The sequence below is a fragment of the Corapipo altera genome, unplaced genomic scaffold (assembly GCF_003945725.1).
Source record: "Corapipo altera isolate COAL_440 unplaced genomic scaffold, ASM394572v1 343, whole genome shotgun sequence".
Classification (NCBI taxonomy): Eukaryota; Metazoa; Chordata; class Aves; order Passeriformes; family Pipridae; genus Corapipo; species Corapipo altera.
The window spans coordinates 5,491,050-5,518,998 of NW_020884913.1; the positions used below are offsets into that span (position 1 = coordinate 5,491,050).

The window sequence follows — 27,949 nt, forward strand, 5'->3', positions numbered from 1 at the left end:
TCTGGAAAAAAAAAAATAAACAAAAAACCAACCAATCAAATGCATGTTTCAGTTAATCTTTATCTTTCTCTCCATAAGTAAGCAAAGAGTTTACAGTGCAAGTTGATTTCCACAGGAACAAGGATCAGACTCCAAACACCAAGAAACAAACAAAAAGGCTTCCAGAGGAACTCACAAAGAAACAAAGCAGAAAAGAGAGGACGGAAGAGATCGTGAGAACCAGCAGATCCATGGGAGGGAAGAGGCAAGCACGTGGGCCACGGGATGCCCCATTCCAGCTCTGAGGTGGGAGTGCCATAGAGAGACTGGCCCCACCAAATCACATTCTTCTAGACGAGAGATTTTCCAAGTAAAACAGAGACCTCACCCCGTTTACACCTGAACAGAGGTGGGGTCAGGATGGGAGTAGTGCTGGGTGGCAAAGTGGGTTGGAGATGGGAGGCAGGTGGGGAATAACCTCTCTCTATTTCACATATTTCTTATCCTTCAGAAAATCGTTTGGGTTTTACTTCAGCGTTCCACTGGCCTAGGACTCCATCCCCTTTCAGTGCCCAAGGGAGGAAAGCACCTGGCTGCAGACCCTTGGGAACTGGCAGCACACTACAGCAGCTCTCTGGGAGAGGATGGTCACACTGTTATCACTCCAGCTTCAAAGCTTAGACCAGGCTTAAAGGTCACAGAGTGTGTGACACACTTTAACATGAGGGACCTGCTTCCATGCAGTGATGGCACTGGTTCTAAGCTGTGGCAAACAGTTCATGGCTAATGATCCTCCCAAGAGCCTGAATACCAGAGTACCAAGGACTGTGCTTGGTGAGAAAGGTCTCAGTTCATGACAGCACCTCTCATATTTCACTGTCTAAAGACCACACAGGTCTAAGACAGCAGCCCCTCCCAGCAGAATATAAAATTTGACTCAAAACCCAGGATGTCTCCACTCACCAATGTGTAACCCCACATTACTGAACCAATCCAACAACAGTGGGTCTCCCACTAATTCTCCTTCCGGCTTCCCAGACTTCACTTGGGATGCTTGGGGGTCCAATACATTCAAGATCCAATAACTTGGTCACTAGCAAAATGCCCTGAAGAATTAAACTTTGCCACAGCACTCCCCACTCCCTACTGACATGGAGATGCTTTTCCTCCTACAACTTCCAAATTCCTCCTACAACTTCCCTGAGTGCCTCCCTCAAACCCCTGCCTTAGACAGTAGTGTGCAAAAGACCCTTCTGCTCCTGCATTGCATCAGCCTGGCAGGCAAAGATGGAAGGATATGGTTCCTTTCAAACCCAGGTGACAGTGTCCTTTCAGTCAACAGGAGAAGACTTAGAGTTTAACAGTCAGGTCTCTTCTCCTTGCTCTCACTGAGCCAGTCCCTTCCTCCCTGTGTGCTCACATGGATTAAGGAGGGCTTTCCAAAGCCAGACATGCTCCACTGCAACAGCCAAAGGACAGGCTGTTGGGCCTGGAAGCCAAGGAAAAACTTCTCAGTCACACCAGTTAAAACCCCTTCAAGCAGCTTTCCAGGAAAGGAGTAGAGAGATTCAGAACTGAGACACAAAGTTTTCCTTCAACATCATCTCCCTTCCTTTGGATGGGAAGGACTTCCCTATATACAACTGAGACACCAGGGAGACACCTGCAGCCAGAAGGGATGCCCTGGAAACTTTATGGAGCCACATGAAAGTAACTGCAGTTTCCAAAACCTGTCTCCTGCAGGAATAGCAGCTTCTCCCTTGCACCCAGTATACAGCTAGTCTTTCTCAATTAAATGCTGACTCTCACCAGGGCAAGGACAGGGTCAGATTGGTTTCCAAACCACATCCAGAAGCAAAAGAGTAACAGAGGAGCTAAGAACAGTCTGATTTCTAGTGCAACCACAACAATGGACAATCCCTTAGATATCTTTCACTCAAGGTTCGTGGTGAAGGGTGAGGGAGGAGAAGTGAGCTGGGGGGAGGGATGTCCAAGCAGGTCCCAATTAAAGCTTTAAATGACAGGGAGGTAAATGAAGTGATTGTCCTTTTGGTCTCTCAGCTGAATGTGAAATGCAGGAATAGCTGTGATGAAGCAGCACACCGCAGTCCTTAGATCCAGTGTATTTCTCTCAGTAGAGGTAAGTGCTCTCTTAGACCCGTTGAATTTCAAACAGCTTCACATCTGTGTCATACCAGATTGGGGGATCCACATTCCTGAGAGAGAAAAACAAGAGCCACTTTACTCTCTGTGTCCAGGTACATGAAATTCAAATTTCCCAGCCAAGATTACAGCTGCCTACACAGCACACCTTCAGTTTTGCTTAAAAGGAAATCACTGGTTGAGAGACAATGCACCTGAAAGGGATGACAGTATCGACAACATCCCACAAAGCCAGAGCTTTGCATGAAATCTCTGCACCAGACCCTCTAGGCAGCTTTTCCATTCCCTGCTGCTGCCAGTTCCCAAACTATCAGTACTCGCAGAACAACTCCCTTCATGACACCCACTCAAAAGTTTTGGAGCAGCTGATTCACCCCAGTCTCTTCCAAGGGAACAACACCTTTCTATCCTGTAAATACGAGACGATCCAGAGCCGGCCAAGTGCACGCTATTCCCTCTACAGGCCCCCCAAAAGTCAGACTGGAAAAGACCAACTCAGACTGCACCCGGCTGGTTTACCTCAAATAAATAACTCCCCACATGTAGGTGCGGAACCACATGGCAGTGCCCGAGTTGGCCTGGTACTTGCGGATGAGGATGGGGTGAGGCACCGGCAGCAGCCCCACCAGGGTGCCGTGCTGCAGGAACTTGAGGATCTCCGACTCATCCGTGAGACCCCTGCGAAGAGACAAGCCAGGAACATCCTCAGCACAGCCCACAGACACCCCCAAGACTGCTGCAGCACAAAGTATCAGTCCAAACAGACACAGAGCCAGCGAGAACACACACCCTCTCTGTAAACAGAGCAGAGAAGGGATCAAACAAACACGACATTTGGCAAGGAAAATAACATCTCTGCTGAGCCTGTGATGTTTTCAATCATGCTTTACAAGCTTTCCCCAAGGGCTCTCCAAATTCAGACTCTGCCAACCTCACAGAGCTCCTTACACACTGCACAGCCCCTCCTCTCCAAAAATCTACTTACTTGTCAATGCAGATCTTCTCCACCTGAGGGACCAGCACCTGTAAGAGCCGCATGATTGTCTGCAGGGGAAGCTTTGACTTCCAAGACATCACCTATAGGTAGGAAAGCAGCAGGGAAATCAGTGCACTGCATTAGCAGTCTTAATACAGCTGTCTCTGCAATCTCTGCAACAAATGAGGTGTACAAAAATTATGAAGCTGGTGGATGAACTGAGTGCACAGGAGCAATACAATAAATCCTGAAGCACTGGAATTATGAGGAACCCAATGAAATCAGTGGGGCATTGGTTTAAAACAGGTAAAACAAAATATTTCTTTGCAGATGTTAGTAAACTTCTGGAGCTTTGACCACAAGTCAAAGACATTCCCACTGAGGAAATGCTGCTCTGGGAGAGTTGCTGATGGCAGGGAAGGGGGTGTGTGAGGTATTTCTGCCACAACTCTTTTCCTCATTATTTATTTCCTCTGTCCAGGTTCCCTTACCCAGTCAGGAGTTGGAGTCCACTGTGCACTGGAGGATGCACTAGAGAGACGCCTTCGATCCCGCCGGGAGTGTGATGCCTCCTATCAGTAAATATTATTTTTAAACAAACAAAAAACAAACAAAAGCAAATCACACTTAAGAGCAAGAAATACAATCCTCTTTCTGCTAATGTTCCCCACAGCTTTTCCAGAGCTCTGCTGGGAAAGATAGCTCAGCCTGTCCCTAAAATGCATCAAACCCATCAGACCTTCATTCACCAAATCCATACACTTTGAACCAGGCAGTGGCAATATTTGATGTGGTTAAGTTGGAGGACCCTGTGGAAGGTCACAACTCCAGTCACCACTTCTGACACCCTGCTGCAACAATCCACAGTGGGAGAGTTAAAACAGGTCTGACAACAAACAACTCGGGCATAGGGATTAAAGAGCTAAGGGCCACAGCTTTTCCAACTTGTCTACTGAGTATCTCTGGAATTTTTGGTGTCCATCCTGGAATATCTTAAAGAGCATTTTCCCAAGGCTGGGCTCTTGGCAACTCCTACCTAACAACTCCTGCCTCTTGAGGAATGACACACTCAACCTGGCTTTCCATATTCACAGCAGGAATAAAGGAAATAACCCTCTAAAATCACTGTCAATCTCTGCTTGAGGTGAAAATGGAGAGGCTTCTTCCTTTAGCAAGGCACCCTGACCATTCACTACTATGGCCCAGAGTTGACTTTGCTACAAAACAAATGGGAACAGCACTTCCTTCCAACAGCCATCCTGCACCTCCACATGCATGGGCTCATTCATGCACCACCTTCACAACCAGAACCAGCCAGTTTGGGGCAGAGCTTTGCTGGAAGCCGATAGTTCTGTGCCAGTCCTTTTCTGACTGGGGAACAGCTCGAGCCAGCTGCTGGACACAGATGGAATGACCCACAATTAGGTTTTATGGGCTGCTGGAAGAAGAAAACCTTTCTTCTGCAAGTTCTCACATAATGACAACATAATTAGCTGTGTGCTTAAGATACCTCACTGACCATAGGCCTTCACCTGGTACCAGGCTAGGCCAGGAAGGGTAAGTAAAACTCATCCTGGGATATTCTGTTTATTCCAATTTATTCAAAGCCACTCTGAGGACGGTACCCCAGCCAAGTCCTCATGGGAACACACTGTTCACCAGCTAATAGAAGATTCTGGTAAAGCTCTCCATCCCAGAAGGGAGAGGAAAAAGAAGCATCAGTAAGAACAAGAGTTGAAAACCTCAGGAACGGGAATATATGCCTTTGCAGTTATGCCCTTGCTGCTGCTCAGTAGTGCTCACATTGGAGAAAGCTCACTCGTGTGCCCCAGCTCGTGTCACCAGCACAAACATGAAACACCCAAGATGATGCAACAGCGCTCCTGAACCACGTTGTTTTCCAGCACCGTGCACATGTCCACACTGCCTTTAATCTGATGCCTTTCCTCAATGGGCCAACCAGACCTTGTCTTCTAAGCACCCCATTTCTGCTCACTTCACACCCCAGACCTCCCCTGCACACCACTGTCTGGCCTTACCCCGCTCCAGGGCTCCCCATCGCTCAGGGCTGCGGGTGGGTTTCCCTCTGCAGAGAGCTGGGAAGCCTCGGGCTCCAGGGAACGCATGGTCCCATCCTCTGACACCTGAGACTTCTCTGTGAGCTTGTCAATTCCTGTGCTCAAAGGAGAAACACAAGTGAATTAAATATGTTTAAAAGGAGGGGGTTCTTATCTGACCTATGATACACAGACACCCTATGTCTCTGCTGACATTGGAAATGCTCTCCTTTCAACTGGATAAGCAAGACTGAGCCTTGATTTCACCACCCCAGAGAAGTTTGTCTCAAGGAAAATGCTCCCTGATGCAAGGGGAACATAGATTCATATAGATATAGTTAAACTGAGGCAACAGGTCAAGATTAGGGCAAATGGCCACGTGGACGCCAAGCCTGACAGGAGAGAAACTCAAGGCAGTTTGTTTGTGATCAGCTTGGGCAAACTGATCTGAAGCTCAGACTGAAAGGCAGTTAAGTTATTCACAGATGTAAACTCTTAATCTCTCCACACCCAGTGAAAGGGTGAGTCCACAACATATCTCACAGAGAAAACAAGCCTCTCTCCTGCTCCAAAAGTAAACTAAAGCTCACCTGGAGTAGCCACCAGACTGGTCTTCAGTGTCCCTGGTTCAGCAGGGGCAGCAGGACGTGACCCTTCCATGGAGACCCCATCCTGGGAGTTGGTGCGAGAAATGGGCTCAGGGGTTTTCTTCTTGCGCTGCAGACCCTTCTGGATGGACTGGGAGTCCGTGGGCAAGTTGGCCAGCTGGTGAAACACATTCCGCTTGCGGATAACGGCATAGACCAGATTGGAGTTCCCTGGGAATCACAGCAACAAAACGAGCAGAGAAGTGAGGCCCAAAGAGCTCTGCCAATACAGCACAGCTCACTGGGTACACAAAGCATGACTGCAGAGACTCTGCAAGCTCAGAGAGCTCTGCTACCACCCACAAAGGCAACGGCACAGGGAAGAAAGAGCAGAGCTCAATATCCTCTTATCCACCACAAAGCAGTACAGAAAATTCAGTGAAATCCTTCCTAGGCTGGAAGGCTGACAAGAAATGGCTCAGAGAGGGATGTTCAAACAACTGAGAGGAAAAAGGATCATTTAAACCTCATATTAGCACCTATTTTGGACAAAAAGGTTACTAGCCAAGATTGAACATTTCTCCATCTTCAAAAGAATTCACAAAACAAATCAGGGTGCTTCATTTGAGGAGAAATAGACTTGAAATAGCAAAGCAAAACTGCCACAATTCTTACTGCCTGCAAGATAGCAGAGAACAGAATGAAACCATCCTCTAATATAAAACACAAATTATACCCACAGAGGCTGGTTTTGGACTTGGCAACCACCACATGCAGGATTTCCATCAGGGAAGCAGAATGGGCATTCTTGATTTGCAGGTTTAAACAAACCATGAAGTTTTGAGCAGCTTTAGGGACCTCACTTTATTATTTCTTTGAGGTACAAGATTCTCATGCTTTTAAGAGGGGAAGCAGAAGGCATTTCCTGGAAAGTAGCAAGTGCGAGAACTTTGTTTGGATGGGGCTATTTGGTCCTCAGCCCCAGTGATCTGCCAGAGCACAACTGAGAAGCACTTTAAATGTTTAAGGAGATGGAAGTTATTTTGGTCCCATCACCTGCACTGCTGAGCAACATGAGCAGTTTCATAGCAGCATTCAGCCAGTCACAGCTTCAGTGTTACACACTCACTTTCCCCTCTTTCCCTCTATCCATCTCACTTCTGGCCTGCAGGAAGTTGAGGTTGTGCTGACAATTAACTGTCATCTCATTTTGCTCTAACACAATTTCTCTAGGTCAGGACCCAACAGTGATTAACAACTAATCCAACTTCTCAATCCTAGGCAAGGCTCCATGTAGCTGATTTCTACATTTCTCACCTCACCTGTTTGGACTTTCTCTGAACTTCCATCTCATGTTCTCTTGGACTAAACTGGTGCAAACCTACTAAACACAGCAGTCACTTTCTTACCATCAAACTGGTACTGAATGATGTTGTTGAAAACTTCCAGCAAGAAGAAAACGAGGTGGTGGTTCTGGACAGCAGAGAACAGGAACCAGGTGGTGGAAAAAGCCTCCAGGAGATGCAGTAACTTGTTAGCAGCCACCATGGAGAGAGACTTCAGGTATGGAGACACTGTGGAAGGCAAACAAATGAAAACTGGAGAAAGATCCAAGGTGTATTTATTCTCAAAGACACACCACTAAAAATGTTGGTTTTATCACCTTCCCACCCTGCACTTCTGAGAAAGCCTCTGAGAAAGCTGAGCCCAACAGGGTTCCACAGAAGTATTTCCAAATAAAAAAGAAGTGAAATGGAGATATTTCCTAGCAAAGGGAGGCGCTGCTGCTTTTAGAGGGTCTTGCTTAGTTTTACATTAGCAACGGTATCTCTGCTGGGCCTCCTGAAAAGCTTCTCAACTGAAGCCACCTGGACACTCAGCCCAAGGGAAGCCACTGCCACTGTGGGGAGGTGGCACTCCCTGCTGGAAAGGAACAGCACTGCCAAACACACCAGGCATGCCAGCAAATGTCCTTCTGCCACCCCAAATGGGCTCCAGGACTCTGCTGTCCCTGCCTCTGCCCCATCTGACCCTTCAGCAGGCCTGATCTGCATCTGGCACCTCCAGCACAGACTGGAAAGGATGAGCTTCCAGCAGTGGGCACTGGTCAGTGTTAGGGGCAGGGGTGCAGAGAGAGGAGAGTGAGAGCAGCCATCCCTGTTGCAGGCTGTGGTCTCACCCCACAGTGCTCACCGTTCACTACAATGGTGAGCAGGCAGTCGAAGAGAGGCTGCAGCCGCTGGTGCCCGCTCGTGATGATCTTGTGAAAGACCTGTGGAAGGAAGGAGTTCTTGAGCAAGGCAGTACCTTACTGAAAGCACCCTCTCAACCAAAACCAGTGCCACCCCCACACTAATCGCTTCCTGACACCATTCCTTCCTAGGCAGGGCCCTGCACACTCCACAATTACGCAGGTGGGGAAGGCTGCTCTCGCTGCAGACTCGCGCTCCACGAGTACAAGCTTTCATTTGCAAGGAATCCTTTGGGAACATGATTAGGGCCCCACAACACCACAAACAGAAACTGACTGTGAGCTGTTCCACAATGTTCAGGCAGCCTGGGACAAAACTAAACCACCAGGAAGTAAGAGACATCTTTACTTCCAATGGATTTTGACATAGAACCCTTATGAGAGCTGTTTGAAATGTTACAGAATTAATCATTTTACAGTTGATTTTAGCATGAACTTCTAACTCAAATGTTTGTACTATTTTTAACTACACCCTCAGACATGGAAAGATTCAACTGCCTTGTAACCAGTTCAGTCATTTCCAATCTTGGCCTTCCCAACTCTAGCTGGTATGTCTGTAGAGAAGTCCTGACTGTAATTAAAACACAGAGATGATCTGAGATTAATGGAATGTAATAGCAAAACACAGAGTGTCAAGTGCAGTTGTGGTGGACAGGTTTCTTCCTACTCCTTCTAATGGGAATCTCCTTTTGGAGGTTTATGAGAAGCTGCTGAGATATTCTTTTCTGGCAAATGAGCACTAACACGACAGGAGGGAACCGCCCAAGGCTGGTACTGCAAAGCACACAGCTTTTGTAGGCAGTGCTGTGGGTAGACTGAAAGGTGAATGAAACCTTGCAGCAACACAAAGCTGGAGGGCTGAGCTTGGTATCACTGTTGTTCCCATTGACAGATGTGCTCCACACAACCCTGGTTACCTGGCACAGAGCCAGATTTCCTGCCTTCCCCACCTACAGTCAAGTCTGGTAGAGGCCATGCACCCACCCCACTCATGCCAGTTCCAGAGTCCTCTGGACACCAGCCCAGCACCATCAGGAATCCTGTTCTTTGGGATCATCTCATGCAGATGGAATTGCACCTCTTGGACTTCCAACCAACCACCTGCCAGACACATCACTTCAGGCTAACAGTGTGCAAAGATCCCACCAGTGCTTAGGTGCATCCCACACACTTTCTAGCTACTCAGGGGGCTTCCAGTCTAGGGAGGGTGAGTACACTGAAGGAGGACAATTGTTTGTGGAGGTATGAAGCAGGAGCTGGGAGGGTCAGAGGAGAGCTGCTGGAGCTGTACTCACTATGATGAGCAGATCTGCGTGTGTCCCTGTGAAGACAGGGATATCCATAGGCACTCGGACAGAATACGGCTTGTTCAGGCGAACCCCAAAGTTACGCTCCCCACTGAGAAGCAGCAGGATAAAGACCCCAATGTGCATCAAGCCCACTCGTGCTGCAGGGAAAAAAAAAAACAAACCAGAAAAACTCCACATGTCACAGTGAGGCCAGGGGAATCCTGAGACAGAGGGGCAGTGAGGAGGGAGGAGAAACATTATGAGACTGAAAAAAACCTGCACAGACCAAATTATCCTGATAAGGGACATCCCACAGAGCTCCCTCTGTTGTCAGTGCCAGTGTCCTTCCCAAGCACATTTATGTAACACTACAGTGTTAAGCCTTGGACAGATCATATTTTTCTTCATTATATTCTTGATATAAACTTCTCATCATAGTAAGGACGATCTGACTTCTCTCCACCACAGAGTGACAAGAGTTCTACCTGATTTATTCCCAAGGCAAGAGAGGATTGCTCATTTCTCCCTCCTCATGGGATCGGAGACACAGTTTTCAACACAAAGACTCAATACAAGTTAACACGTGCTAAGGAAGGATCTCCCTTCCCTATGTTGTGGGATAGATCATGTCCTGCTTCTAGTCTGTTACAAACATTAAAACCCAACTAACTGAACCACTCTACTCCATGTCTTAGAAGGTCAGGAACACACACTCGAGATGCTGTCACATGTAAGTGGTAGAGAGGAAGTATCTTAAAAACATTCTAGCTCCGCTGTCAAGCACAAATCATCCCAAATATTGAAAACAACCAACTTACACTGGTCTGCTCTGGCATCATTGAGGAAGTACAAGATTGGGACAAGAATGTCCAGAACATCGCTACTCTTCAGCACAAAGAATAGGAATTTCTGGAAGAAAAGGGAGGATTTCAGAAAATCACAAGCATATTTGGTTTCCTGCATCATCTGCAGGACCCAGGAGAGGTACTCTTGAGCTAATTAGTCTCTCAAGAACATAAAAAAGCCTGGTGTATGCACCAGCTCTTCAACTCCAGTGTTATTTGTAGGGTTATTATAATAATTTCTCAAGCACAGACCTCCAGGAGCTGCGGCCCCCCTCACAGGCTGTCCCCACATTCACACCCCCAGCCCCTGCAGCAGGGAGCAGTGCTGCTGACCACAGTACCCCAGAGCCACTGCTAACTACCCACCACAATCCTTCACCAGGGCTTAGTCCAGCCAGAGCCACACCAGACAAGGTGGGGCAAAACCCAGCAACCAGCAGATCCACACCTTGTTGAAGTCACAGAGTTTCCAGAAGAGGACGAGGAGTTCCTGATGGAATTGGATCTTCTTGGCAGAGTTTGGCAGGTAGGTCTGGACCAGCGGGTTTGATAACAAGCGAGCCACTCCTTTCAGGATGAACTGGAAATCCTGCCAACAGACCAGGAAAGAGACTGTGGTGGGCCCAGGGATAATGCAATCAGCATGAAATCAGACAGGAAACAGTGCAGGATGGGAGCACATTACCTCCTCTCGGTGTATCCTTGAGAGGTAATTCACAAACAGATTGTCTGGTCCAGGAGGCTGTGTACAAAGAAAAGGAGGGAAATGCTTACTGGCAACAAGGTTTATTCAGCAAGTCAAAGTGTGACCACTAATGGCCGTCACTTCAGCTTTCCTCTCTGACTGATCCAGTTTTAAATGCAAGGAGACAGAGCCCTGCAGGAATAGTAAAGCCAGGGGCTTTTCACTTACATGCTCCTGTTTCAAGGCAGTGACCAAAATCTAGTGTTTTGGTCATGTACAGGCATTTAGTGGCCTACAGGACTGAAGCAGGACCTGATTAGAGAGAGCAGACTGCAGGGGGAGGAGCAGTGCTGGACCCTACAGCTCAACATTCAATACAAGCTGGTGTGGGAGGACCCCGGGGAGTTCAGGAGAGCAGCAAATACAGACCCCAGTGTCACTCACATCCACATCATCCATGGCTGTGCCAGTGGTCGTGCCATCCACGGTGGGACTTGAAGTGGTGGAGCTGTCATAGTCCAAAGTGACAATCAGCACCTGGGCTGCCTCCTCCACCAGAGGCTCGCGGTAGTCAGAGAACAGCAAGTGGTTGTAGGGAATCCCATAACCCACCGGGTCATAGGCACAGACGACGTTCAGGAGAGAGGTGAAGAGTGGGAGTGCATGTCTGAGGAGGAGAAAACACTTTCAGAAGGCAGAAGCAGGAAAATAAAGGTGCTGCTTTCAGGGAAGGACAGGCATCCCTCTCCCCCAGAGTCTGGAGTCATGATAAAATACCATCATCATCTTTAACGTGGGACAGTGACCCATGACAGCCCAGACACAAGAGCCAAGCTGGTCTCCTGGACTACAGCTGAGAGGGAAGGGGAGATGAGAAAGGCCATGTGGCCTCCCAGAGGAATCCTGTGCAGCAGTGTGAAAAGGGGAAAGGACCTCAAAGCTCTCTAGGTCCTGGAAAGACAAAACTGTCTGCCTTCAGCCAGGTCTGTGCTTCCCAGGGTGAGTGTCACCTGAGGAGTTGGAAGTCCCAGAGGAGACAATGTCACTAGAGGGCGGCATTCATCCAACACAACCACCTGCTGCAGTGCCACGCCACCATCCCAAAGGAATGCAGTCTGCAGCAGGGAACAGCCCCTGGATGTTGGAGGTAGCAAGTCCTATGGTCCCCCATTACCAACACACTCCATGAAGGAGATCTAAAGGTTTTTCTCCCCCTGGCACCAGGGCCCCACCCTTCACCCTCACCTGTTTTCCGTAGAGCAGAAAAACTGTACCCAGGGGTTGGTGTTGCTGCTGTCTGAGGAGGGAGGCAGGTACATGGCCTCGGAGAAACAGGTCAGCAGCAGCTTCAGCAGCTCTGTCCTGAGAGGAAGGAAGAAGTTGTCAAGGTGTGGAGCAGGAGGCACAATCTCTTACTACAACAACACATAAGGAAGGCTCAGCCCTATCTAGAAAATCCTCCCCAGAGAGACCTAAGCCCATTTCATTTCCTAAGCAATACAGCTTTCACTGGCACAAAGCTTGGCAGAACTGCTGCTTACAAAAAGAGAAATCCAGTACAGAGCTCCCAGGCATTTCCAGAACAGCAATGTTTATCCAGTTCCTGTTGCAGACACTCTGACTCCCATATCATAATACAAAAAGCTATTTAAAAGGTCAGCTGAGGTTTTCTCTATGTTGCCAGTCCTGTTAGCTCAGAAAGGAGCAAGCAGAAAGCCCCTTGGGAATCACGGATACCCAGAGAAGCTAAGAGCTCATCTTCCCCAGATCTCCCCCTTCTGAGCCAGTTTCTTTACATTCTGCCTTTGCAGAAGCTCTTACCTATTCAAGTCATGGATGTAGTTAGGCTGTGGAGAGTGGGCAAAGCCCACTCCTGCCTCCCAGATGTACTCACAGCTGTCGATGGAGTGGATATCTTCCGCTGTGTCCTGTGGGAGAAATAAGAGGTTGGACCACAGAAGGCAAGAGCCAGAGTTGGCAGCATTAGTGATATTCAAGGCAGTTCAGCCACTCTCTCTACCAAAGAAACCAGCAGAGAAGCATCCAGACAGTTGGGTCTGTGCAGTATCTTCCCATGCCTAAAAAAGCAGGTGCTGATGTCTTCAAAGAGCTCAGCCTTGGTGAGTAAAGGGTAAGAGAGATGCAGGCACTGTGCACGATGGAGGGAGCATCCATTTCTAGCCATAACATAAGGGCTGACTTCAGTGGGAGGACAAAGAGCAAAACAACATGGGTGAGTCTCAGTTCTCCTTTGCCCATTCCCTCACAGTTCTTACTCCTCCTCTTTACTCAGTGCTGCTTCAGCAAATATCCACCATGACCTGTATCTCTGGGGTCATGTGCTCTGCCATGAACACGAGGTGGTGGTACCATCTCTCTCCTAACCTGAAGTCAGACCAGGCCCAGGGAGGGAAGCCAGCTCAGCAAAGGCTACAGAGGCTGCAGGCAGCAGATAGGCAGCCAACAGCAAGGAATATAAATCATTCACAATCTCAGTGTCTCATTCTAGTTGCCCAGAGCACTGAAAAACCAGTCTGGCTGCTGCCAAGTGAAAATCACAGGTGCAGGTGGTGGGGGGAGGCTCTCCCAGGAATAAACATTGTCACCCCGACTTGTGCAATCCATCCCAAGTGACAACAATAGACAGCAAGTCCATCTGTTTCAGCCCCAATCCCACTTACTCCTAGGAAAGGGGTAGCTCTGATCCAGCCTTGCCCCTTCACCCTCAGGTGACAGATTTCAACACTCTTTCTACTACTCAGAAACCTCAAGCAATCAATTTAGTACCTCAGGTTTGTCAGGGAATTTTGCAGCCATCAAATACACAGTGGTTTAGCGTGCTCATTTTTAGTTTACATCAGAGCTACACCAAAAGGAGGGATGCCCACTTATGCTTATAGACCAGATCTACAAAAACCACCGGAATCACTGATGGAAGAGAGGGAGGGAGGTAGATGCACCACAGCCTGTTCTTAGCATACCTGGTAGGAGATCCCTGCTTCAGGGAACTCCTCTGAAGCATAGACCATAAGGATCAGAACACATTTGTCTTTGTTGCCATGATATAAAGAGGGAGAGGAGGTGGAAAGACACAACAAAGACCATCTACTCATTCAGGCAAACAGATGCTTCCTGCCCCAGGCTGCACCAAACTGCCAAAGAAAGGAACAAGGTGCTAAAGGTCTCTGCTCTGCTGGCAACAACAGAAGAGCAATTGTTTTCCAGCACAACCACCTTTTCCTGATGGGTGAGCTGTATTGTGGGGGTAATTGCCAGCCACTCCATTTGGGACTCATCCAGCTGTCTCAGAACACCTGTTTTATAAGGCACAAACACCACACAGTGAACGCAACATGCTGATCAATATTAGATAGACACTGTGGGTTCAATCTCAGCAACTCCATATTTTCCTGCCTGCAGGTTTGCAGGAAGCTGCTGGAGTTTTCCAGGATACCCCCCACCATGCAGCTCATCTGCCCCTATGCAGATAATCTCATGGTTTAACTCACCACTGTGCTCCTCCGGTGGCTCTGCACAGTGAAGTCGGGGCAGAAGAGCAGATCAGTGACAGCAAGGAGCAATGACTCGGCCAGTGGTCGAGCATTTTCATCATCTTCATCCCCCTGAGGTGAGAAACAGAACAGCATTGTCAGCCCAGGGAGAGCAAAGAGCACACAGTAACACCAGTATCACACAGCAAGAGAACACACACTCCCCAAAAACACACAGGGACGCAAGACATTGCAAAGGAACAAGAGGGAGAAACACAAAAACCCAGTCAGCACAGGAAAGAAATGTTCCCCTGGATGGTGGTGACTAAACAGGAACAAGCTCTTTAATGACAGCAAACTGAGCAGACAAAGGCCTGGAGACGTCATAACAGAAGAGTAGCATTGGATGGACCTTGCCACGTGGAGATGGTTGATTTACTGAAGACAAAAGGAGAGGGAAGCACTTAGAGAGAGAAGGATTTTACAGTCACAGAGGAGGGTGATTTGGATGATGCACAGAGCCATCAAAAGGAAGAAGCCAACCAGCAGTAATAAGGTGTAAAACCTCTCAAAGTCCCGCATGGGCTCCCCAGAACTGGAGGTGACAGAACCAGCAGAGGCTCCGTGCATCACACAAGGGCCACCTCAGCCCGCCACGGCAGAGAAGGCACAACAGCAGAGAGGATTTGCCATCTCCAGTGTTCAAAGCAATCACTCAAACCACGCATGGCTACTCCTCTGCAGCCGTTGCCACGGGAAACCTTGCCAGATCCTGCCTGTCAAAGAACATCCTGGATGGGAGGCCTTCCCCACCACACACCAGTGCTTGAGGGAAAGGCAGGGAGCAGGAATGGCAGGAGCTTATCTACCTCAGCCAGGCCTCTGTCAGCCTGTGCACAACACACGGCTCTTCAATCACAGCAGGCAGCTCCCAGAGATAATGGTCTGTGTGGCTCTGATGGTGACAGCAGGAAGGATCCCGCAAAGAGATCCCGGATGCAAGGAGAGGCACAGAGAGGGTGGACAGAGCCAGCAAAGATGGTTCTGCTTGGGCTCATGGTCAGAGGTGAAATGACAAGCATTAGGGTGCAAGGAGATTTCTTTTCCAAGAATGATCTTTGCTAAGATCACCTCAACTGCCAGAAAAAATCCCTGCAGGCTCTGGGTACCACTACATCCAAAATGGGTGACACACAACAAACCAGGAGATCTGAACCCAATACAGACTCCCTTAGAGAGTGGATCCATGCTCTGGGAGCTCTGCCATCCATCACTGCATTGTGAAGCAGCTGAAGGATAATCACAGACATATTTACTAATGGTCCATACCATCACCTTCAGTTCCCTGAGAGAAATCAGCCTTCAATCAGCAAAGTTGTTGCCTCTAGATTAGACACGACCCCAGCTTCCCTAATGTCCCAGGGCTGTATTTGTTATCCCAGCCCTACAGCTGCATGTGGTTAAATGAGGGAGCACACCAAGCACAATGAACCATAACAGCTCCACCCACACTCAGGAGGCACAACAAGCAGGAGGGTTCCCCAGCCCAGCACACATGCACTGGGCTGGATCGCCTTGTGGTGAACCCAGCACTCTGAGGCTGAGAAACTCTCTCTTCTAGGTGCTGAACAAAGTGGAAACATAGGAGTACCAGCAGCCTGGCTGGCTCAGAGCACCAGGCACCCTGCATGTTGCTTCCCAAAACAGCTGCTCCATTGTTAAGCCTCTCCAGCACTCCCTGGCCCCTGCAGAGATGAAAGGATGGGCAACAACCACCCTCCCAATCAACCAGATCACAGAGCAGGACTATCAAAGACTTCCCTTTCCACCACCCAGAACTTCCCCTTGAAGTGGCCTCAGGTGAAGCAGATTAGAGGTGACAGGCAGAGGCAGCACAAGGAGCAAGTTTGTACTGTACCAACCAGAATCCTTCTGGACAAAATGTCCAGAATACAGCTGGATAAACACATCATGTGGTGGGTGAGCAATTGGCTCACAGGTCGAGCACAGAGGATAGTAATGAATGGGGTAACATCAGACTGGTGACCTGTCACTAGTGGGCTTCCACAGGGCTCCATCTTGGGCCCTGTGCTCTTCAAGGGCTTCATAAATGGCTTGGATGCAGGACTTGGAAGGGATACTAAGCAAGTCTGCAGATGAAACAAAACTGGGAGGAGCTGTTGAATCCCTCGAAGGCAGGGAGGTCCTGCAGAGAGACCTCGACAAACTGGAGGACTGGAAAACCACACGAAGTCCAGCAAGGGAAAGTGCCAGATTCTGGCCCTGGGATGGGACAACCCCAGATGTATGGACAGACTGGGGAATGAGATGCTAGAAAGCGGTGCTGGGAAAGGGACCTGGGGGTCCTGGTCGATGGCCAGCTGGCCATGAGTCAGCAGTGCCCTGGCAGTCAGGAGGGCCAATGGTGTCCTGAGGGGTATCAGGCCCAGCATCATCGGCCGGGCCACGGAGGAGATTGTCCAGCTCTGCTCTGCACTGGGGTGGCCTCACCTGGAATACTGGGGCAGTTTTGAATACCTAATTCTTTAACCACTCTTGCTCAGTTGTGGGCTTCATCTCTCAGGCTAGGCCCCTGGTTAAAATTTATCACTCAGCTCATAAGCAGGGTATTGATGCCCGGAGCTTTTCTGGCACTGTTTGCTTTAAATGTGACATTGTAAAACTGGTGGAAACAACACCCTGCTGCAGTTTGACTTGAATCTTAAATCAACTTTGGGTAATGGAACAAGGTCATTTCAGTCTTAGAAAGTCACACAGCTTTTAGTACAGCTCTCATGTTCATTTCAATTCACACCTCCAGTTATACTGGAGAGGACTTCACTCACATACCAGCACTCTCCAACAGCTACACACCCAAGTGAAACATTCAGATGTTTCTAAGATCTGCAGCAACCTGTGCTGAACAAAGCAGCTGAGGGTGAGAGGAAGAACAGCTAGAATCAAAGGAAGGGAAAGAATTTAGAAGATGCCACCTAATTTCCGATCAAATAGAAATAACTGCAATAAAGTCACCCCCAAATGTGCATCAGTGTCTCCTCACTGCAGCCTCCCCATCACCCTCCAGAAAGAATAAGTGCCAAGTGACAGACCCCTCCTCGGCCAGCCCCAGGGACAGTTGACCAGAAGAAGCCTCTCCAGTCTGGGTCCTCGAAGATGTAAGGCAGGATACGGGTGAGGAGCCGGCAGCAGTTCAAAACGATTTGTCTCTCCTTCTCCGTGTGGCAGCCGCTCTCTGCTCCCTGCACCAGCTTCTCCACGGCCTGAAGGAAACAAAACCAAGGCAGGTATCACTAGCCTGGGCACAAAGTAGCAAGAGCTGGGCAGGTCTGTCCTGCTGGTGACACCCTCACACAGAGTTGTAAGCAGTTACTAGGAGTCCATTTTCTCTCAGTCTAATGGTACAGGCAGTGTTGCTGTTTGAAACGCTGCAGAAATAGGGTTAATGATCTTAAACAGACCTGCCTTGAATTTCTACTGTTCCACTGCAAGAGACCTCAAATGCCAGGGCTAATCCATGCAGCACACGTGTGGTGCCACGTGACACAGCCAGAGCACCAGAAGGCTCCTTCCAGCACTGCTCCATGACACCACACACTGAAAAGGGCAGATCAGATTAATCAGCCACAGCACCCGAGATGCAGCAGGACCAAGGCAGCAGCACTGTGCTGCACGGTGTGAGGTGCTGGCAGGGGATGATCACACAGGAACACACAGTCTGACAGATCTGTCTGTGCTGGTGTGATTACAGCAGAGACCTCTCCTGACTCTGGAGGTGGGAGCTAAGCTGCCTGTAACTGTTAAGTGAAGGGATACAGCCCCCAGTCTGTCAAAGTCCTGCAACAGAGGGGGGTGGCAGCCCGGGTTTCCCCACTGTCCCTGTGAACAGGACTGCTGCTCTGCAAAGAGCTTCTGGGCTGAGATTGCAGCCCATCCAATCGCTGCTAAAACTGCCAGTGGAGAGTCACTGGGATTTTCAGAATAGATGCAGGTCTCACCAGGCACCAACCACAGCCCCAGGAGGCAGTGGCAGGAGGTTTTACCCACAGACAGAAAAAGGCAGCTCCTTCCCCCAACAGCTGCACCCACTTGCTCTTACTCCCTCATCCCAAGGGGAAATAGAAGAAAATGAAACCCAAAACATTTAGCAAGGATTCACCTTGCTGCTTTTTAATTCATGAGGTCATGTGCCCCTGCTTATTTTCATGGCAGACTGCCTGGGTCACTGACTCTGCCAGCCTGCGTCACTGCATTAATGGGTGTTTAAGTGCTGTTTGTCCCGGGCTGTCACACACTACTCTGACTGAGCTGGACGATTTCTTCAGGCATATTTATGACTGTACAGCCTGAGTCTCCAGCCACAACTGTAAATGACAGCTCAGCCACACTGTCGTGCTCCCCACGAACACAGCACTGCAGTGGCACACTGCACTCAGCACAGGTCAGGGCCCTCAGCCTGGCAAAGCCACTTCTGGAGTCTGCAGGCTCCTGTGACACTGATATCCCAAGGTCTAGGGCTCATGGAGAAACAGTCCTGCAGTCACAAGGTCCCCAACACATCTGTTTCCAACAGGGAGAAGAGCACATATTTTAGTCTTGGTTTGGGGAGAAGGAAGAAACAGAGTCAAAGGGGTTGTGTAGTCACTACAGGTCTCCTAAACCCTTCTCAAGTCCCAAACTGCAGATTACCAGAAGACAGTACTAGGGAAAAATCATTCCATTTTCCCTCATGTTTGTATTTTTTCTCAATTATCCACTACATGCATTTGTCTGAGGTGCAATTCACAGTCAGAGCTACCTTCACTATGATTCAGTAGGTCTCATTCACAGTTTGTACAGGAAAGAAAAACAGGAGGGCAACAACCATTTAAAACTGGAAAAATGCCATTCCAAGTGTTTTTCAAATACAAATTCAAGCCTACTCTTTGCATGGTTTAAATCAGGAGCATTATTAACACCTGCACTTTCCCAGACAGAATAAGTCTCAGGCTGTTGCTCACCAGCTTGACAATTTGCCAAACCTGGCAGGGTAGGAAATGTGACTCAATGTCCCTTGTGCTCCACACAAGGATGTGGCAACATCAGAAGCAGCATCAGGAATGTTCCATTATCACAGGAGAAGGAAGAAAGGTCTTAAGATTTCCCATGAACCTGTGCAGTGACAGTCTCCACATCCCTCTGGGATTTATCAGCTTGAAGCCAGACTGGTGCATGGTGAGATGCAATTTGATGCAGACAAGGAATAGGATGTATCAGCCTCATCACAAATATGCAGCCTAGGTACAAAGTCCCCTGAGCAGCAAGTAGTTTATACAGGCAAGAGCCAAGAGGACAGAGTGAAATACAGGAAGGGAACAAGAGGAAAAAGGCTCCAAAGTGATCAAACGCCAGCTGTGGTCCGTGTCTTCCATGAGAGGAAGGGCTGAGAGTCTTAGGAGGAGACAGGGACAAACGAGCACATTGTGTGGTACAAGGAAATAACATGGCACTTGTCTCCCCTTGGGAGCCACACTGCTATTGATCCAGGGACACCTCTCTGCTAGCACAGCACCAAGGAATAAGACAGCACCGACCTTACCTTATAGCACAAAGTCGCCAAGTTGGAAGGCGACTCCTCTCTCACCGCTCGGATCTCTGCAGCTGGTACAAGGGCAAAGACATCCTGCACTGAAGTGGCTGTGTCTGCCCAGAACTGGTCCCAAAAAGCATCATCCGTGGCCTCCACGGGCTGCAGAGACACAAACATGGTTACAGATGCAGAACTACCACTCCACAAGGTCCAAACACGGGGGTTGAGCAGCAAAACATTCATGTGCCCAACTGCATCAGACTGGGAATCCCCAGGTCTTTCATGGAGCCACAACACACACAAGGCTGACCTGTTTGTCTGCAACTGATGCAAGTATTCCAAGATCTTCACCACTGCACATGGGCCAGGCTGTTCTCGTGCACTCTGTCACCTTCAGAGCAGGCCAAGGATGCTCTGAGTGTGCACTGGAATTACTTGTACTGTAACCCAAGTCTCAAGGAAGCAATCAGGAACATCTCACATCAGGGCACAAACAGACCCAAGGAACTGACAGACCCACCTCAAAGCACTTAGAGAGACAATGCACTTGATCCTTCTGCATCAACTATTTTTAGGGAACTGGACTCACTGCAGCCAGTCACTGCCAAGGCTTTGTTCTTAAAAAGCACTAAGTGAGCAATTCAAAGAGGAAGATGGAAGGAGGGGACCAAAGCAAGCAATCCATTTCAGACCTGTGGTTTGAGAAGCTCACCCCTCCAACCCTGGGAACACACTTCTTCCCATTACTTTTTCTGCAGGTACAGATAATTTCCACTTTTACCTGCTCTGAAACCCTACTGCTCAGGATGCTGTCCATAGGGACAGTCAGTTTGCCAGACAGCTCTGTACAGCTGGCTGCAGAGTCACAACATTATTTCTTCCTGACAGCGTGGCAACTACTTAAAAATCAAAATGCTGACAACATCCTGGGTGTCAGGTTAAAAGCAACTGAACAAAGCAGGCTGGACCTTGCTTTGCCCTTTATGGCTTTGCAGAGCCAGAAGGCAGCACTGGCCATTCGAGGCGAAGCAGAGGCTCAGCCACACAGGGTCAGCTCTGCCTTCCTGAAGAAGCAGCGTGGTGATGACCTGCCTCTTCCCAAAAGTGAAAACACCACCACTGTTTGTTGAACAAGACATCTCCATTACGCAACACCTCAGGCATCCAAAGCTCTGAAGGATCAGGAAAGACTTAACTTTTCAGCCAGACTAAAACTGAACACAGCTTTTCCCAAATAACTACTAATATTTGCCAAGAGATAGGCATTGCCCAAACACAGCTAGGAGTGCTCAAACCACCCAAGGCTCCAGCTAGCTGCCTGTTTACGACAAGCAGTGTGAGAGAGACAGATCCACGATTTCAGCCAGAAGAGGAAAATGGAAGCTTTTCCAGGAGTTTTCCCAGCCATGCCAAGGTGTGGTGGCACGCTTGGCAGGTCAGAAGAGCCACACACCTGAGCACCCCCAGCCGTTGGTTTGGGGTGAGGAGGAGCCTCCTGCCTGCAACCAGCACCAGCTCCAAAGCAAACAGCACCTCGTTAAGGACGATAATAGCACCGTGGGCGGGTCTACCATGTCAGATGGGAAAAGGACAAAAATATGAATGTGTGCTTAATTTAAACAACTCCTGCCTACTACAGCAGAGCTGGGAGTGGGCAGAGAACTTGCCCAGCTCTATGCTGTTTCTAAATGCAGCTCCAACACCACTTGGGGGAGAACAGCTCATTCACTGCTCTGACACTGAGAAGTACTGCGCTGCCCCCTTTGCTGTCACCTCCTGAACCAACAGCCCCAGCCCACGGGCAGGTGATGTGTCACTACCACCAAAGCCCAAAAACTGAGGGGGGCTGGCTGCCCCCAGAGTGGTACAGGAGGTTATTACCCTGCAGCTCTCTGCCTTAATGCTTCAGTGCTGCAGAGGCTGTTTATTGCTGGTCTTGGTCCTGCCAGCCATGCAATGAACCAGCCCAAGTGACTCTCCACTCTTGAGAAACAAAACCAGAAAAAAACTACATGTTTTCAGGCATCTTCTTAAACTCGGTTCTAGTGCTGAAACGCTCATTTTATCACCTGGCCACCAAAGCAAGATCCTACTAAACCTACTTCCCAGAAGAAAGAGCAACTTTTTCCAACTGGAAACATTCAAGGTCACAGCTCCTCAGAGGGAATCTGTAGGAACAGCACAGTGTTCACAGCCTGACTTTCAGCTTCCTGAGCCTGTGAAGGAGCTGTGCTCTTTGTTACCTGAGCATGAAATGCTTAATGGAAGGAAAGCTATTTTGCACATCTCATCTCTAAGTGCACTGTTCGAAGAGAGCCAATTATTTGGAAATCTGATCTATGTAATGCATGAAACACCTTACACTTCCTACGCCTCTTTTCCAACCACACACCACAACCACATGTATAATTGCCACATGTACGTCCTGGCCTCCTGCCACAGCCACTCCCACCAACAACAGCGAGCAGCAATTGCTGCTAATTGGGCATCATGTATAAATAATAGCTTCACTCTCATCTAGAGGGGAAGCAGAAAACCATTTCCCTCCAGCAGACACTGATCCCTTTACCTCCCACTAGCCTGAGGCCTCCTCAGAGGTTGAGCACAGCCTCTGTTTTACAGATGGCAACACAACATGGATTGAAGAGCAGCGCCTCCGACTGAAATCCCAGGGAGTGGAGAAGCACAGCGGTGATTACCCAAACTGCAACACTGGATGTGCAGCCCTGGTAATGTCTCGGCTGCCATCTTGGCAACCAGATTATGCTAAAACACCGGTTTCTTTCATTTTTAATAGCTGCAGCAAGGCAGCTTCTCATCAACAGATGGTATCCCGTGTACAATCCTGGGACACGGATTCAGTACTGAGTCACTCAGATCCCTGCTGCCCCCCTGTTTTAATTACCAGTCTGGCATCATGAAGCTACTCAATCCACATAATATTCATCTCCTCGATAGAACAGTACTGGCTGTTTTTAAGCTGATTGTATTCTGCACACAGCATCTCTGGGGATCTAAATATCCATTTCCTCACGCTGAGCTTATACAACAGCCTGTATCCAGCTCACAGCAAAGGGAAATACAGAGACCTAGAACAGTCTTGTTCACCAGCCATGGATATCTTCATTTGGAAATGTCAAGATTTAGGTACAAGTGTTGGTACAGCACATGCTGCACTCACAAATCCCAGAGCACCTCAGCCTTGACGGTGCCTAAGCCAGAGAGCTCGTAAGGAGCTGAATCCTCACCAACACTGAGCTGGGGCCGCTTTGGGTCCTCTCCATCAGCACAGATCTGTCCTCTTTCAGGGAGAGAGCTGCAGCACAAGTAAGGGAGAGCCTGACGTTCCTCCAGCACAGTGCAGACAACCAGCTCTGCACCAGCAGTGCAATGAGAATTAGAATTTCATCACTGCCAGAAGAATTGAGGGATCAGCAGCTCGACTGTACTCCGGAAACACAACTGGCACATCTGGAGAGCAAAGGAAGTTCCTGATCCCCACACACCCCACCAGAGACTGCTGAAGGTACAGAGCTGACCAGCAGAGAGGGGCCCTGCTGCCCAAAGCAAGCTCCACACCAATGGGTGAGGTGACTGTAGCCCAGAGTGTTGCTGAGCACGCAGTGGGCAGAGCTGTGGTGATGTGACATCTCAGAGTGGGCAAGGAGGGAGACTTTTGCCTTCAGTTCCCTGAGGCAAGGCATATAGACCTCCCACCTGCAGGCTGGCCAAACAAAGCTGAAACCAGTCCTACTGGACACCTCCAGTCTTTACTTCCTAATAGCTGTAAATGTTGGGTTTCAGGTTCTTTGAAGCACACCACGCACATGCTGCAGGAGTCAGAAGAGGATGGTTTGCAAGCCTCATGCCAGATACTGAGCAGAGAATCATAACCCTGAGCAGGCAAACAGGATACCTCACAGGAAACAGGAAAACAGAGTGGGGCTGACCACGTCCTAAAAACAGGAAAAGTTCCCAAGACACAGCCTCCCCCATTCGTTACTGTCCTCAGCCTGACGCCAGCACCACCTTCACTTTCTTTTTCAGACACAATCCCTGACAACCTCAGACAGGGCAAGTGTTTGCACCTCCTCCCTGCTGAGAGCTCTCTGCCCTTACAACTTACATGGAATGCCCATTTCCAACAACTGCCCAACAGGTCCCCACCAGAGGACTGTCCTGAAACTAATTCTAAGGTTGCTGCAAACCATCAGCAGAGAACAAAGGGACAAGCAGCCACTGGTCTCCCTCACTGTGTTCTCTTTTTGCTTCATGCCAACATGCCAATTAAGCATCCCACTAGCCAAGGTAGCGAGGTGTTTGGGGCAGGGACTTTTCCTGGCACCCAACAGCAGAGCAGGTCCTCCATCCCCACCCAGGGTTTCCAGCCCACACTGCACAAGCTCAGGAGATATGTAACAGCAACATGCTCCTTTCCACCCCAAATGAGCAGAACTGTGGCATGTAATGACCATCCATGCAGCACTTGATTGAGCTCTAGTTCAGGCCAGGGATTAGTTTGAGGCAATTCCCACACCTTTGTACCACCTGTTTGTTAGCCACTGTGCAAAAGAAAAGCCTGAGGACGGACTTATTCAAAATATTAATAACTAACAAGATTTCATCCCTGCCGCCAAGGACAGCAGCTCCACACATGTTTTGGAACAATGGTAAATTTTCCCATAAGGTCTTTGCAGTTAGCAGTGCAGAATCAAGGAGAGACTTCATGAGTCTGCCACCAGTTCTCTGCTCCCACAGCAGAGACAGTGTTGCAAAGCAAACTGGAAAATGGGATTTGTAGAAATCTGGCAGGGAAAGCCCAAGACGAAAAGTCAGCTGTGTGAAGTGTTAGTTACAGCTCTGCTTTTAAGGCAACTTTGCTTTTGATCAACCTGAGACACTTGGACAGCTGAGTCAAGCTTGAACACTATCAGAAATGGGCTGCCAGAGACAGACCTCTCTCCGAGCTCAAGATGTGCTTTTATCACGCTCAAGTTAACAACCTGTTGTACTCCTGCATTTCCACAAGGGGGAAAAGAAAGGACTGGAGTTTGTCCCTCGTGTTTGATCTTTCTTGTCTCTTCCAAAGCAGAGGCATAGCTCGCATTAAAATCTAACAAGCTCATTCACAAGATCAAAATTTCTTATCTTCCAGTCGGTTGCTGGCAGGATTCCCAACTGACTGGAAAAAGAAAAGGTGCTTCCCCAGCAGTTAAGGCTCCCAGACCAGTTTCCTGCTCTGTCAAACTCACAATCCATTGCCCTTCACCTGTTAAGTACACAGCACTTTTATGGGCAATTCGGGAGGACTCACACATTCTCTACTATAAAGCACATCTGTTTCATTATTAAAAGGATGGGCCCTACCAATTTAAAGGTGTGCAGAGTAATGTAATATGTATCTTGTGAAAATCCTAAAGCCCATTTCCCCATGTGTGATTACAAATATGCATCTGTGGCATAAGCTAATTGCTTCCTTCTGGTATTACTGCCCTTTTTAATCACTGAAGTAATTCTGAAGTGATTTTTCTTTTTTAATACTATTACTCTTTCAGAGTTTCTCTTTGGCAGCTAAAAAAAAAAAATCAATTAAGTCAATTCCATTTGCATCCAGACCTGGTTCCACTTCCAAGTTCTGGGCTCCACGTGTGCTACAAGCATTCAAGTGTTATGTTCCTTATAGATTTATTTAATTTTTTTTTTAAATGCTCACATGGGAACACTCATTTTTTAATTAACAAAAGCCTGGACATTATAAGAACTTATTTTTAAGAAAAATTTAACTTCAGTGCCAACTCTGAACCTTCACCAATGAGTGAACAGTGCCTTCTGCTTAACCACTTCTTCCCACCAGAGCCTTAGGAACACCTCACAGTGCATTCTAAGCTCACGGTTTCATGTTACTGATGACTTGACTAAAATCTATTTGTCCAGCTCCCTGATGTCAGAGGAGAAGGCTGCAAAACAGGAGACACGCTGCTGAGGAAGCAAAGCATATTGTGAGCCAACAGCTTGGAAAGCTTTGGCTCTGCCCACTATTACAGCCTGGTTTTGGATCCTGGGTCTCACGGAGCAGGCGGTTACGTGGAGGTTTTGCTGCTGCTGCGAGATCAGAAGGCTCCAGGAGAGCCCAGTCATGCGTTCTGCACAAGCAAACACCAGTGCCCTTCCACAGTATGTAAATATGGGAGTGCCCACACCCCACCCTTTTTCCACATGCAGTCTCACCTAGACCACAGAGATGTGAAATGAATCCAGCCAAGAATGAAGCTTTTGCTCCTTCCTTTATTCGGGGCCCCAGTAAACCTTCTTTCATTACACAGGTCGATAAACCAGGGGAGGGAAGTGCTCCCTTCTTGGCTGTTGATCCGAGGGATTGCCTCATACAGGATTTTCTTTGTGAACAGCAGACTAGGCTTGATTTACCCCCCAATCTCATGTTTTCCTATGAGGAAAAGACAGTCCAAAGCTGAATGGTCCAAAGGCACTCTGACAGTGCCTGGACAGTTCAAAGGCACTCTGAACTATCTGCCATGTAGAAGAGACTTTGAAGAAGCCCTTAAAACATTAATTCATTCACTTTTCTCTTTACATAGGGATGTTGTGAAACATCCATAACTGGAGGTTTTTAAGAACATATTCACCAAAGTCATTCCTGAGCACTGCAGCTAGAAGTGATACTGCTTTAGAAAGTATCAATATGTTTTTTCCAGGCTCTTCCATAGCCTTACCACCTATGATTCATTTCCCACTCATAGCCTTCATCTCTTGAGTTTTCACAGATTTTCTCCTATTACCCTTTACCCTTTTGTATCCATACCCTTTTCTTTCAAATTAATTCCCCATTGTTAACTATCTTTTTGCCATCAACCCCAGGTTTTCTTAGCAGCTGTTACTGCCTCACCAACCAAAGGTGGATTTTAACAGTTGTTCACCATCGTAGCTCAGAACCTCAGATGTGACTTCTCAAAAGGGAAAAATCCCTCTGCTCCTTAGATAGAAGGACAGACTACTAATTTTCTGCCAGTGCGTTGCTGCTACTGGACTCTCCAGTTAAGATAAAAATTAAGCTAACTCCCAGGACAGGCATAACATCTGTTAGACCTCTGGGCAGCCACCCTCCCTACACACAGCCCTGACTTTCACTTAACTCCTTCTCCTCTGCAGCCTGCAGAAATAAAGCCTTGGTTCACAGGTCCCAGGTGGAAACTGCTTCTGCTGCAAACAGCATGGCTGGCCATCGGCCTTTTAATCGGCTACTACTGAAAAACAGGACAAGGTTCTCCACCCATGATTCAGGAGGGGGGGGGGGGGAAATAAAGAAAAGGGAGCACTGGCAAACCTTGCGGTGATGTAAACCTGCAGCTGAATACATCAGGAGCCGCGGACACCCCTTAAGGCAGCAGCGTCTGCTCCGTTACCACAGGACGCTGCTCAGCAAAGCACAAGATGTCACCAGAGGCGGTGACAGTGGCCGGGCCCTGCCAGCCCTGCCCCGGCCGGTGTCCTGGCGATGCTGGTGCCCCTCCACAGACCGTGACAGGGCGATGGGCAGGGCCGGCCCAGACCCCTCCAGCACCCCGGCCCTCGGGCAGGGCCGCGCTGAGGGAGCCCGGCCCGGGGCCGGCCCTGCCCGCAGCCCCCGCACAGGGACCCGCTCGGGCCCCGCTCGCCGGGTCGGGCTGGGGAGCAGCGGCCCGGCCGCCCCCTCCCCGCAGCCCCGGGGGTGTCTCCGGGCAGGGCCGGGCATGAGGGGCCCCCTCAGCCCGCCTCGGCCGCGCCTCAGGGCGGCTCCCGAGATGGCGGGGCCCCCCGTGGCCCCCCGCCCGAGATGGCGGCCCTCACCTGGGTCTTGGTGGTGAGCTGGATCACCGCCTTCCTGAAGTTGAGCTTGGAGTCGGCGCTGCCCATGGTGCGGCCCGGCTGCGGGCAGGGCCGGGCAGGGCTGTCCCCTCACGCCGCCGCTCCCCGGGCCGCCGCTGCCGCCATCCCCGTGCCGGCGGCTCCCGCTGCCTCCCTCCCTCCTGTCAAACCGGGGC

General features: G+C 49.2%; 1 protein-coding gene across 4 annotated transcripts; it reads right to left on the reverse strand.

Moving 5' to 3' along the window:
- Positions 1–40: 40 nt before the first annotated feature.
- On the reverse strand, positions 41–27,912 carry HID1 (HID1 domain containing). 4 transcript variants are annotated; one of them, XM_027654545.1, is made up of 19 exons: positions 27,756–27,912; positions 19,920–20,069; positions 17,434–17,604; positions 14,342–14,455; positions 12,654–12,760; positions 12,078–12,194; positions 11,277–11,499; positions 10,833–10,889; positions 10,596–10,736; positions 10,121–10,211; positions 9,309–9,460; positions 7,956–8,034; positions 7,172–7,336; positions 5,766–5,993; positions 5,158–5,291; positions 3,610–3,690; positions 3,128–3,219; positions 2,662–2,820; positions 41–2,195 (listed from the first exon to the last, which is right to left on the reverse strand). In XM_027654545.1, exons 1-19 carry the CDS (start codon positions 27,819–27,821, stop codon positions 2,132–2,134), a joined length of 2,391 nt encoding a protein of 796 aa, XP_027510346.1. In that variant the 5' UTR covers positions 27,822–27,912; the 3' UTR covers positions 41–2,131. The 4 variants fall into 4 exon arrangements, with proteins under 4 accessions (XP_027510346.1, XP_027510348.1, XP_027510345.1 ...); XM_027654547.1 differs by lacking the exon at positions 27,756–27,912 and adding an exon at positions 27,253–27,515; XM_027654544.1 differs by lacking the exon at positions 27,756–27,912 and adding an exon at positions 27,062–27,166.
- Positions 27,913–27,949: the final 37 nt, after the last annotated feature.